Genomic DNA, 13,497 nt, shown 5'->3' on the forward strand with positions numbered 1-13,497 from the left:
GGTGTCAAGGAACTTAAATGAACTTTGCTTTTTAAATTTTTTTTGCACATCCTGTCTTTTAGGTTTATTAGTTTCACTGTCCAGGACTTGTGTCACCATCCACATACTTATATGAACTGCACTGTAAAAAATAATGTGATCATGTTTCAAGCCCTATAGGCATGTACCTTCATTCTAACCAGGAGAAGGAGGAGCAACAGCCCCACTGTTATCTGATCCCCTGTTTTGGAGCCACTGTCGCAGCCAACATATCATGGCAGCTTTAAGACTTATATGGCTTGGCATTTGTGAGTATTTTCAAATTTCTAATATTACCAAATAAAGATAAATTAATGTAATTTTTCTAAACAAAATTATTTTACTAAGAAGTTTTTTTTCCCCATGCAGTATCAAAATACATCCTTGTTGAATGTCAAAACAAATGCGAAGATACAGGTAAAGTATACATTTTAATGTTAATGAAAAAACATGGAATGATGAATAGATTACGTTTTTGGTAAGCATGGCAAGAATTATTACCTTAGTTCAACACTTGCAAAATATAAATATAAGTTTACTGCATTGTGAATGCAATTTGTTTTTTAAAGGTAACTTTGTCGAGATCCCTTATTGAAAGCTTGTCTACGCAGGGTCTGAGTCACGTCTCAGAAAAAGAAGTTGTGTATCCATTTACAAAACCTTTCAAAAGTATTCACACCCATTTGACATATTATTGTGTTTCAACGTGATATAAAAATTAATTATATTAGGAGTTATTGCCACTGATCAACACAAAAAGTCCATTATCTCAAATTGAAAAATAAAACCTGTAAATTGTGAATCCTTTTGAAAGGCACTGTAACAGCCTTTAAACAGTACATCAATGTTGTATGGTCATATAAAGTGTACTTTTATAGCTATGTATGTGAAAAAACAACCTATTAAGCTTGGTATCAATATTAGGCTATGACACTGTGTACAATGCACTTATAAAACAAAAATGGTATTCTTAATAATTAGCATACTAATCCTTAAGGCTTTATACTTCATTCAATTAAAACTTAATGGTGGCCTCTTACTGAGTCATTTGTTATATTTAGAGATGTACCCTGCAAAGCCCTCTGGACCATCTAATGTGACTGAAGGGACCACAATACATTTCAAGTGTCAAACTAATAGCATCACTATAAGCGGGGACATGGTTCATTTTTACCTTTGCAAGGATGGAGTTGGGATACAAATGGCACCAATGAAGAAAGGTGCTGAATCTATTTTCTTGTTAAAAGAAGTAAAAAAACAAGACTCGGGCAAGTACAGCTGTGTGTACAGCAAATGTAAACACCCAGTCAGTCAAGTGAAGTCAACAGGGGATTATCTGGTCTTATGGGTCAACAGAGACGAAGATGTGGAAGGTAAGATCATGCCAATATTGTGTGTAGTGTATGTTTTAATGGTTGGATACATGGATTGTTACAGTCTATATTGTTACAGTGCAGTTTACAAAGTTGTTGATAATACAGGTTCTGCATATTGCTTTGTGTTTCATCTTTCAAAACAATTTCAATTGTGATTGACTTTTTAATCAAGCGCAGGAGCTGTCTTTTTCCAAGTTGGTACATTACACCATGGTGTCAAGGAGCTTAAATGTTGTTTTGTGTCAACTTGTAGCTTTTGTAGTGTCAGCTTGTAGTCCATATCAGTTGAATTGGAAAGTTGCTGGTCTCTGATCCCATTGTTCTACCATGTCCTATGACTGCACTCATGATCAAGGCACAAAATACAGTAACTGTTAGGCTACTGTATAAGTTGCATAAGGATGTACGAGCTGCATAACATGCACATAATGTACTTTCATCAAACATGCATACTCCATTGTATGAAATAATCTTAATTTCTACAAATGTCGAATTACCATAACCAAAAGTCTTCTAGGAATAGGGCCACGGTCAACTTGTTTTGAGTACTTAAAATATTAAAAACAGTAGACACAATCAAGTTTCTATTTCATACAAATATTATCTCCAGAAAGGGTGACATTTATACAGCTCCAGAAAGAATTAAGAGACAACTGCACCTTCTTCTTTCCTTTCCAAAAAAGTTGAAAAGGAAGGTTTTGAGTGAGGAACAGAAGGTTTAAAATTAAAAGACCACTGTAAATTGAATGCTTCTGTTCCTCACTCAAAACTTTCCTTTTCAACTTTTTTGAAGAATGTATTCTTAAGTTGTTGGATATTCACAAAAACTTGTTCAGATTTAGTAGTATATTAAAGTACAAGTTAATTTGGTATATACAGAATATCCAGATTTTTTAAACCTCAAAATAATTTGTTTACATTTATCTATCTGAAGAGCTGTTGGTTGTGCAGGCATTTGATCCAACCCTGGATCACACCTAGGCTTGTCAAGTTATTGTCCTATAACTTATACAATGTGGTTAGAGGGAGGTTCAGACAGGGGCCTGTACACCGTAGCTCTCCTGATGGATGGTTGCCACCTTTGATGAATGCAACATTACAACCAAATATTTGTGCCGTTATTTAATTTTTCCCAAATAAAATTACTGAGAAACCAAATGTGTAAGGTGGGATAATTCAAAGCAAAGTGTCTAGAGATGTTTATCTATGAATATTAAACAGGGGAGATCAGTAATATAGAGCACTGCTTGAAATTTGTGAACACTACAGGAATGGTCATTATATTTTATAACATTTAAAAATAAACTCACAGAACCATTACCTAAGCCCCAATATGTAATAAAGTCATTCGAAAGAAAGGATGTTGGGTTTTCACCAAACAAAGCAGTTTCACTGGTGACCAAAATTGTACATTCTGGACTCAACTGTCAAGAATAATATATTTTTTGACAACAGAGGCTTCTTCCTAGCAACACTCCCAATAATGGCCATTTTCATTCAGTGTTCTTGTTAAAGCATGCACAGTAACCTGAGATGCAGCAAGGAAGGTCTGAAAATATCCAAATGTCATGTTTTCCACTACTAAGACTGTTGAGCAACCAGAGTTGCTGTAAAGTTAAAAGTTAAACTCCTTTTGTAAATAATTTGTTTCACAGTGGACTGATGAAACTCAAATCATTTTGAGAAGGTTATATAGACTTCCCAAGACTGATATGATCTCACTACGCTTTTCCTAATGTCCTCTAAGATCTCCTTTCCTCTTGGCATGATGTGTTTTGCATTCACCTGTAAGGGTAACACTGCACCAAACCTCTTTCCTATAGATCTGTCATGTGATCGGTGCATTTGGTACTCAATTATTTTCCCACCAATTTTTTTTTTTGCCTGTAATGCGTAAGCATTTGCTCTAAGGAGAGCAAATGTCTCTGAGTGAGTGTCTGACTGCCCATTGTTATGTAGCATTGTGGTTAGACACAGTCTGCCACACAGGAGACCAGGTATTAAATCTGGCCAGGGACAAAACAAATTAGGATTAGTTGAGGATAAACTAAAACTTCACTGGCTACAAGCTTCAAACCAAAACGTAAACAGTTAATGGTTATGTTGCTGTTGACAAACTGCAACTGACACGTACTGTATGTCATTTGTATCTTTATAAACCTGTTTGTCAAATAGAAAGCTCTGGCTCGGGTTAAATTAAGATTTCAGTGTGAATTTTATTTTTATTTTTATAATTGCAAAAAGGGTTCACATAATTTCAAGCAGCACTGAATGCACAGCATGAAAGTTGCTTATTACCAGAAATTCTGTTTTGGCAGGAACATGAGTGGTGATGACAATAATGGTTGGTTGAGGTTAGCAAAAAAAAAAAATGATAATTTACCATGCTACAAGCTAGGTGTTCAAATAGTTATCTAGTTAGTGTATTTTCTATACCTGATACTGAAGTCACAAACTAAAGTCCCACTCTGTTTTTCCTCTGGTATCAACATACTTGCATACTGGCAAACAAAATGCAGGTGGATTTGCACACACAGAATCTTGCGGGGATAAATTGGAGAAGAGGGTTAGTTGGGAGGCATCTCTGGCCTTCTCGTTTGCTGGGTTTTTAGAGGAAATACAGATCGTTTTGATGTGACATCATACTCTTACTCTGTGCTCAGACTATTCACCCGAAAGCTAAGCTATGCCTCACAAGCATGGGAGTGAAAACTAAGCTCTGGCCCTGTAGGTAACTCCAGCCATATATGCTCACTGGACAGCTCCGGCCCAAGTCAATCACTGACTATGGAAGTTTCTGAAGCTCGAAGAAGCATCATTAGTGGCAACATTTTGTACAATATTAAATATTTTAAATTAATGTTAATTTTGACAGCCCTGCTTTGAATTAAGGCTAAACTCTCTTCCATCAACTAATACAGTGGCACCAATTATCTTCACAGGTGGACAAAAGACAAAAGACGTTTTCTTTGTCCCCATATTATTGTCAGTGTCAATTCTGCTTTTAGTTTTACTCTGGAGTTGCTTGGGCATCGTGAAACAAAGTAAGGAAACATTTTAGAGTCTAACTGCTTTGATTGTTTCAGTTGTAAAATTTCACATGCACAATTACACTGATCTAACATGGATGCGATTGAATCCTGGCCTTACAATTACAATGTCAAGCTAAGTGACAAGGTGAAAAAAGGGAACTGTTTAAGTTTAATGTAATGATTTATGTCTAGAAACACAGCGGTTTGAGTAATTCCTTCTACTTTCTGTTACAGAGATATGTAGTGACCATAGACCAAGGTATAGAAAACACATCATATATAAAAGGACATGCTTTTTTATTTATCCATATTATCAATGATGTCCAACACATTTTTCTTTAGTGAGATTCAGGATATGGGTCAAACCTACAGTGGAATCTCTTCTGTACCAGGTATGCTATATCAGTTCACATTTATATAAAAAATATTTCAAATTACATAACGTTTATTATCTTTGAAGTTCTTTGAGATCTTACTAATATGTTTATGTTTTTTATTTTTATTTGCTGCATGTTTATGTCACAGTTGATGTCACGTAAGTTTCTCTTAAATAAAATTACAGTATGCCAATTCAAAGTATGCCAATTCAAAATTATACTAAATTTGAAGTATTTCAATAAAAAGGTTATATGCCTGAATTATTCATTCTATTTTTGGGTCGAAAATATCTGGTATGCTGTATCATTCATAAAACAACAAAGTTACCAGATGAAGTAGATTCAGTATGCATTAATCTAGGATTTGTAAAACAATAACATTTATTTCTGTTCAGTAGTGAGATCCCTCTTGATGTTGAAGAAGCAGCCTATTCTGTGATAGATAATTGGAGAGGTATGGTGTGTCTAAAAGTATGTATAAGAAGTTACATACTGTAACTTCTTAAAAAAAACGTAAAAAACATAATGTATAAGAAATATGCAAAAAGGTCCATAATTCATGATATATTATTATGAAATAACATTATTTCAAAACAGGATTGAGACCATCACTTACACAAAGGTAAGACATACATTGTTTCATTTTTTTATGACTGAATCTTTCACTGTTAGTTGTTTGGACGGCAATTACTGTGACCAACACAAAGGAGGCTTAAGTGTTGTGTGTCACAGGATTGGAAGCACTATCAGAAAAGGTTGAAATCACCATTCTCTTTTTATTCCAAAATAATTAGATACATTCTGATTTGAAATTGTTTCTTCACACTAAAGCTTATAATCACCAATATTTTAATTCTCTTGAGTGCAGTGTTAGATCACTTGTTCTAGAGTAGTGTAATAATTAACATTGATTTGTGTATCTAATAAGTTGCCAGCTGTTTTTATTTAACAGTCATTGTTGAGCTCCTTTACAAAATGTAACTTACAAAGAAACCGTTGTACAAACCCGATTCCAAAAAAGTTGGGACAATGTACAAATTGTGAGTAAAAAAGGAATGGAATAATTTACAAATCTCATAAACTTTATAAATATTTAATTCACAATAGAATATAGATAACATATCGAATGTTGAAAGTGAGACATTTTGTAATGTCATGCCAAATATTGGCTCATTTCGGATTCCATGAGAGCAACACATTCCAAAAAAGTTGGGACAGGTAGCAATAAGAGGCCGGAAAAATTAAATGTACAGATAAGGAATAGCTGGAGGACCAATTTGCAACTTATTATGTCAATTGGCAACATGATTGGGTGTAAAAAGACACCGGAAGTAAGGGATGCTGTCGAAGAAGGAGTCCTATCAGGCCTGGTTGGCTTGTGGGATTCCTGAGGCAGCTGACGGGTACCGGCAGGCCAAGCGGACAGCAGCCCGGGTGGTTATGGAGGCAAAAACTCGGCCTGGGAGGAGTTCGGTGAGGCCATGGAGAAGGACAATCGGCTGGCCTCGAAGAGATTCTGGCAAACCATCCAGCACCTCAGGAGAGGGAACAGTGCCCTACCAATGCTGTTTACAGTGGCGGTGGGCAGCTGTTGACCTCAACTGGGGATGTCGTCGGGCGGTGGAAGGAGTACTTCGAGGATCTCCTCAATCCCGCCGTCACGTCTTCCATTGAGGACTGTCAGGTCCCTGTACGACCGAAGCAGGAGCTTGGTCCGCATTGCCGGCAGTAAGTCAGACTTGTTCCCGGTGCATGTTGGACTCCGGCAGGGCTGCCCTTTGTCGCCGGTTCTGTTCGTAATTTTCATGGACAGAATTTCTAGGCGCAGCCAGGGGCCAGAGGGTGTCAGGTTTGGGGACCACACGATTTCGTCTCTGCTCTTTGCGGATGATGTTGTCGTGTTGGCCCCTTCAAATCAGGAGCTTCAGCATGCACTGAGACGGTTTGCAGCCGAGTGTGAAGCGGTTGGGATGAAAATCAGTACCTCCAAATTCGATGGTCTTCAGTCGGAAAAGGGTGGCTTGCCCACTTCAGGTTGGTGGAGAGTTCTTGCCTCAAGTGGAGGAGTTTAAGTATCTAGGGGTCTTGTTCACGAGTGAGGGAAGGATGGAACGGGAGATTGACAGACGGATCGGTGCAGCTTCTGCAGGAATGCGGTCTTTGTATCGGTCTGTCATGGTGAAGATAGAGCTGAGTCGCAAGGCCAAGCTCTCGATTTACCGGTCAATCTACGTTCCAACTCTCACCTATGGTCATGAGCTTTGGGTCATGACTGAAAGGACAAGATCCCGGATACAGGCGGCCGAAATGAGCTTTCTCCGCAGGGTGGCTGGGTGATCCCTTAGAGATAGGGTGAGAAGCTCGGTCACCCAGGAGGAGCTCAGAGTAGAACCGCTGCTCCTCCACATTGAGAGGGGTCAGATGAGGTGGCTTGGGCATCTGTTTCGGATGCCTCCTGAACGCCTTCCCGGGAAGGTGTTCCAGGCCCATTCCAACGGGTGGAGACCCCGGGGAAGACCTAGGACACGCTGGAGGGACTATGTCTCCCAGCTGGCCTGGGAACGCCTCGGTGTCCCCCCGGAAGAGCTGGAGGAAGTGTCTAGGGAGAGGGAAGTCTGGGCATCTCTGCTTAGACTGCTGCCCCCGCGACCCGGCCCCGGATAAGCGGAAAGAAGATGGATGGAAGGAAGTCATTAAAACTTCTCCATCCGGGTTACGGCACCATGCTGTTAGAAATCAGCCGTTTTGTATTGTGGTTGAAATAATCATTGCGTACCATGGGAGAGAGTAATTCAATTATTTATTGCAGCATTCGATAGTCAATTGTTCATGATGTTACAGACTGTATTAAAACTTGATCTCATCTCACTCAATCTCAAAGAACATACGGTTGTACCTCTACTTTATAGATATTGCAACCTGGAATACACATCACAGTACTGTAAGCCCATTGGCTAGTTACTGTAGCGCTTTGAATAAACATGACTTTCCGTGTACGGATTAACAGATCCTTTGTGAACCTGTTGGTACTCTGAAGAAAGACAGTGATTACACGTGGTAGAGCTGTCAGGGAATATGCTTTGAAGCTTAGTCCTGGAATAGTTTTGTCCATGTAAGATCGTAAAAATATGAGACAATATAAAATGTATACATGCCTGTAAAATTTGCCTTAAACAGACAATCTGGACCCATGGATTCACAACATGTGTCAGGTTTGTATGCAATCTCACAGTAAATCCTCTCTGGAGTTCCTTATACATTACAAACAGTAACACTGATCCTTGTTTTATTCCCAACAGTCATGGGATCGGATGTGCATCAGTAAGTCTGAATTTTGCTTTCACGTTGAATTCCATTTAAGAGACATTAATAACATGCATTGTATACATATTTTCTCATTTCATATTAACATGTACACCTTCTGTTTGTTTAGCTCTCAAAAAGATCCTACAGGAGAGGAGGCAAAATGCAGTTCACTACAAACTACAGGTGGGAACACAAAGGCTATCAAGTTAAACAGTAGATTAACATGTATTGTATGATGGTACAAAGGTTGTTTCACATTATCCTTATTTTTATCTGTTGTCTGTCGTACTAAGGCAGCCCTGAACATAGCACATAACCAGAAAGAGATCAACAGGCATTTATACAGAGGAAGCCAATATGAGGAACAACTCCCATGTCTATCCAAAATCAAACAAACTCAAACCACATTGCACTAAGCTACCTACATGTATATTTATAAAGACACACTAAACTGTAATAATTTGTTTTTTTTTATTTAAACAGGTACATAATTTTCAGAACACAAAGTAATCCTTCAATATTCAACATTTGACTAAATCAACCAATCTCTTCTTCTCAGCGATAAGACCAGAAACACAAGTTGAAAATGCCACCTATGCCCAAGTGATCAAAACCAAGAAGAAAGGAAATGAGCCTGTGTACAGTCTTCTGATGAAAAAATAGAGGACATTGTGCTACTGTCAACTTTGTCATTCCAGTTTATAAAATAGTATTCAGTGTGCCTTGAAAGGATGTAAACACCTTGTGCAATTATAGCTCTTTAGTTTTCAACCGTGAAATGTTTAATTGATGAGAACCTTTTTTCATCTGACAAAACAGCTTTATAGTTACCTATTGCATTTGTTGGTTTATAGGAAATCATGCATTTAGTAGATAAATAAAATACAAAATTAATTAATGTAGATGCAAAAATAAATATAGCTCAATCTGAAGTGGTTAAATCCAGTAGGTAAGTAGAATCAGGTCTGTAATTAATTGGGTAACAAATGAACCCATCGAAGTAGGGATCTGTAGGAAAGAGTTTAAGTGGGACATGCAACCTGGTCAGTTTGGTGTTACCCATACAGGTAAATGCAAAAAAACACCATGCCAAAGTAAAGGAGTTCTCTGCGAACATCAAGAAGAGGGTAATGTGAGCAAATCAGTCTGAGGAAAGCTATACAACCATCTAAAAAGGTATGCTCCAGTAGTCCACTGTGAAGCAATCATTTACAGATGGAAAGCAATTAACATCACCGCAACTCAGCTTAGAAGTGGATGTCCTTCCAAAATATCCCCTAGAGCCCCTGGTCAACTGCACGTCATCAACTTTATAATGAATTCTGAGGTTTCCCAGGAGTTTCTTGAACAGAATGTAAGGCCATCAGTCAATAATGGATGGCCTTACAAGACAATGACGAAACTATTTGTGTTTTGGATTGGCCAAACCATAGTTCTAACCGTAATCCAATTCCAATGGTTTGGCAGGATTTGAAGCGTGCAGTAAATGCCAGACAACCCTCAAACCTCACCCAATTGGTGGAGATCCATAAAGAGGAGTGACCAAAAATCTTTACCAGAGACATTAAATCAAAGTTATCACTGCTAATTGAGGTGACAAAAGCTATTAAATTAAGGGGTTTCACATATTTTTGTACACATTAAATCACTTTTGTAAAATGAACAATGAACATATATGCTTTTGTTTGTGTCCTTTATTTGTCTTTATTACAAATTAGGGTTTCACAAAGGTTTTTGGGAGTTTATTTTAATATGTTATACCAAAATAATGACCATATTGTAAATAAATGTTACCATTGCATTTTACCGTTATTTACTTTACATTTGACATATATTTTTCAGAATGACAGTAAAATTTTGTTTTAAATAAGAAATAAAACCTTCATCTAATATTTGTCCTGTAAATCAACCGGAAAAGTCTGTTATGAGTAAACCCAAGAAGTTTCTCTTTTTCCACAGAATTTGATTTGCTGTTTACAAAAATAGACTGCATAAATAAGGAGTATTTCCTTTTTATTATCAGCTGTGTCTCCCCATCCACCCTAAAGCACTGTTCAGATCAGCTTTCTGCTGTGGTTACAAATATCTTCAACACCTAACTGGAGACATGCCGCATCCTGGCCTGTTCCAAGTCCTCCATCATTATCCCAGGCCCCAAGAAGCCAATGATCACAGGACTTAACAACAACAGACCTGACCTCTATGGTTATGAATACATGGGAATCCCTTGTGCTGTCCCACCTCAAGACCATCATCGACCCATTACTAGACCCAATGCAGTTTGCCTACAGAGCCAACAGGTCTGTAGACGACGGGGTCAACATGGCTCTTCACTTCATCCTCCAACATCTGTACTCCCCAGGAACTTGTGCCAGAATCCTGATTGTGGACTTCAGTTCCGCATTTAACACCATAATTCAAGCTTTGCTCCAGGATAAGCTGTCCCAAACGGGGATTGCCGGAGTCCACAAGCAGGTGGATCACAGCCCTTTTCTCCAACAGGAGGTAGCCCATGAGGCTGGGGAAGCACTGGCTCCCCTCAAGGGTCCTGTCATCTCTAATCTTCTCCCGGTACATCAACAGCTGCACCTACAGTCATCACTCTTGTCAAGCTCCTGAAGTTTGCTGATGACACCACTCTCATCTGACTTATTTCAGATGAGACACCCCAGTCAAGCCTGTTGAGTCCTTTTGCATTCTGGGCACCATCATTGCCCAGAAACTCAAGTGGGAGCTGAAGATCTCGCTTACAAAGAAAGCACAGCAGAGGATTTAACTCCTGCAGCAGCTGAAAAAGTTAAACCTGCCAAAGACTATGATGGTGCACTTCTACACTGCCATCATAGAGTCCATCCTGACCTACTCCATCACCATCTGGTATGCTGCAGCCACTACCAAGGACAAGGGCAGGCTGCATCGTCCGCTCTGTAGAGAGGGTGATTGGCTGCAATCTGCCGTCTCTACAAGACCTACACACCTCCAAGACATGGAGGCGAGTGCCAAAGATAGGGGCTGATCCTTCTCAACCTGGAAATTAACTATTCTCGTCTCTGGTAGAAGGTTGAGGTCTATCAGGACCAAAACATCTCACCACTAGAACAGTTCTTTCCTACAGCAGTAGGCCTCATGAAAATGCCCCTGGAGCCAAACTGACTATAGCCCGCTCCCTACATAAACACACAACCCTCAACTGGACAAATCTACACAAAGCCCTGAACTGGACAAATCTTGCACCTTTTATATTTTTGCCGGACCGCAAAAATATAAAATGCAATATAATTATGCAAAAATATAAAATATAATTATGCATTAAGTTTTGTTCGTATAGATAAAATCTTCGCTGGCTATAACCTTAAGTATCTACATTATAGTAAGCCTGAAATAAAACTGTTCACAGTTATGTTGTGACTATTTCTGGTGGATTTTCTAAGTATGCATCCGTGCATGCTTTTTGGGTCAGAATAGACAAAAACTTTGCCGGCTGCGTCCTTCAGCGCTACGTTTTAGTAAGCCTAAAATGAAACTGTTTATATTGCAACTATTTCTGGTGGATTTTCGAAGTACGCATACATCAACATTTTAGCGGTAATAAAGGCTAGGTCAAAACCCTTTGGGGAAGTAAAATAGTAGGGGTTTCCATGATTCTCTCACCTTTTCACTTGACGAAAAAGTCAGTTATCGTCACCTATATTGATAGTTACTGTATTAATGTAATTCACGAAAGAAAGGAAAACGAACAATTTTGCGCCTTGAAATAACTTTGGCTGTGTTAAATTAAAGTATTAAGTTAGATACTAGTGAGCCTATAACTGGCTAATAAGCTGTAAAAAAACGGCCTGTGACAGAAGCCATACATTTCAAAGATGCTACTTCTGGTGGAGGTAATGAGAAAAGAAATATTCAAACTTGCCATGATAAAATTATCTATATAAATATGATATAAAGAATTAATTTGTTTTCCAATTCCTTTACAACAGTACTAGTCTAACCACTACATTTAGTAGTCTACAAAAAAAAAAAGCTTCTGATTACGTCTTCACTTCCGATGGCGGCCCATCTGCATTTTGCTGCTGGCAGGCCGCAGGAGGCTATAATGTCGGACAGCCAGCGGCCACCAGCTTTTGCCTCTTTTCTCAATTTGCATAAAACCGCTATTTCTCAATTTGCATAAGCTCAATTGCATCTCAGGCGGCTTTCCACCTGCCCGACTGCTTGCACTGTGATCTGCTGTACCTGCTTGTGTTGCTATTTTCTTCCAGCAGAGATGCTATAGTACCCCTTTTATTCTTGCACTGATTATTTGTATTAACTTTACTTTAATATTGTGAAATCTTAGTGGACAGAATTTTGATCAACATTGGTAGTTTATAAATAAAATAAACTTTGACTTTGACCCCCGTCTCAGTTTCCAAGGTGTTACGCTGCTATATTATTGTGCTGGGGGACATGAGGGATGTACTACTAACTTTTCTCAGTTTCCTCCAATTTTAAATTTTAGAAGGAGATGAGGTCCTGGTCCACACCTGCGGATTACCTGGTTTGGGGGGACCGTTGCTGTTCCTGTCCTTGTCCACCTGGTCATACTTCTGACCTAGTCTAAAATCAAATATACTCTGGATTTAGCCAAGAGAAATTTATTTATTATTCCAATTGGACTCTTAATATCTCACCCGGCACAGCCAGAAGAGGACTGGTCACCTCTCTGAGCCTGGGTCCTCTCTAGGTTTCTTCCTAAAATTCGACCTTCTTAGGGAGTTTTTCCTAGCCACTGAAATTCAACACTACTGTTGTTTGCTCCTTGGGGTTTAAGGCCGGGTGTCTCTGTAAAGCACTTTGTGACAACTGCTGTTGTAAAAAGCGCTTTATAAATAAATTTTGATTGATTGATTGATTGATTTTGACTATTGCACTATTGCTTGTGTAAAGGACCTGTAGACATGTACAGTAAACACATAGAAACAGCCATCTTTCACCATTGCTTACAATAATATTTTCCCGAACTAATGGCCATTTTCCCCTGCATGGTACCAGCTCAACTACTCGTCTATAGCCTCGACTTTAATGCTTCATGGGGGAGAGTTCTTTACTGTGTTCAAACACCGCCCTTTCCGTAGATGGCGCTGTAGCGAATGTGAATTGTGCCTACAGCCTCTTCCCCCCCCCCCCCCCCAACGAATGCTCATCATCATAATGCCGTTTACGTGTCTTCCCTACTTAAGCAAACACTTGTTTTACTCTATGATCATTGAGTTGTCTTTATCATTACAATCAAAATAAAATACTACATTTACTGTAGGCTATGCGTATTTTCTTTGAGAACGTAACAGCTGTTAGACAGAGAGTAGGCTTCTGAGCTGGAAGCCAGCGGTCGGGGGAGAAACAACCGTT

The 13,497-nt window shown here is 38.9% G+C and overlaps 1 protein-coding gene across 5 annotated transcripts; it reads left to right on the forward strand.

Moving 5' to 3' along the window:
• The first annotated feature begins 203 nt into the window (after positions 1-203).
• On the forward strand, positions 204-9,840 carry LOC109616494. Of its 5 annotated transcripts, XM_020052450.2 has the most exons (13): positions 204-287; positions 388-435; positions 1,080-1,391; positions 4,337-4,438; positions 4,661-4,685; positions 4,769-4,818; positions 4,952-4,961; positions 5,199-5,257; positions 5,401-5,425; positions 7,981-8,015; positions 8,103-8,124; positions 8,237-8,292; positions 8,669-9,840. In XM_020052450.2, exons 1-13 carry the CDS (start codon positions 254-256, stop codon positions 8,770-8,772), a joined length of 882 nt encoding a protein of 293 aa, XP_019908009.1. In that variant the 5' UTR covers positions 204-253; the 3' UTR covers positions 8,773-9,840. The 5 variants fall into 5 exon arrangements, with proteins under 5 accessions (XP_019908009.1, XP_019908002.2, XP_019908005.2 ...); XM_020052443.3 differs by lacking the exons at positions 204-287; positions 388-435 and having other exon boundaries at positions 583-1,391; XM_020052446.3 differs by lacking the exons at positions 204-287; positions 388-435 and having other exon boundaries at positions 583-1,391; positions 5,202-5,257.
• Positions 9,841-13,497: the final 3,657 nt, after the last annotated feature.

This window comes from Esox lucius, chromosome 2 (assembly GCF_011004845.1).
Source record: "Esox lucius isolate fEsoLuc1 chromosome 2, fEsoLuc1.pri, whole genome shotgun sequence".
Classification (NCBI taxonomy): Eukaryota; Metazoa; Chordata; class Actinopteri; order Esociformes; family Esocidae; genus Esox; species Esox lucius.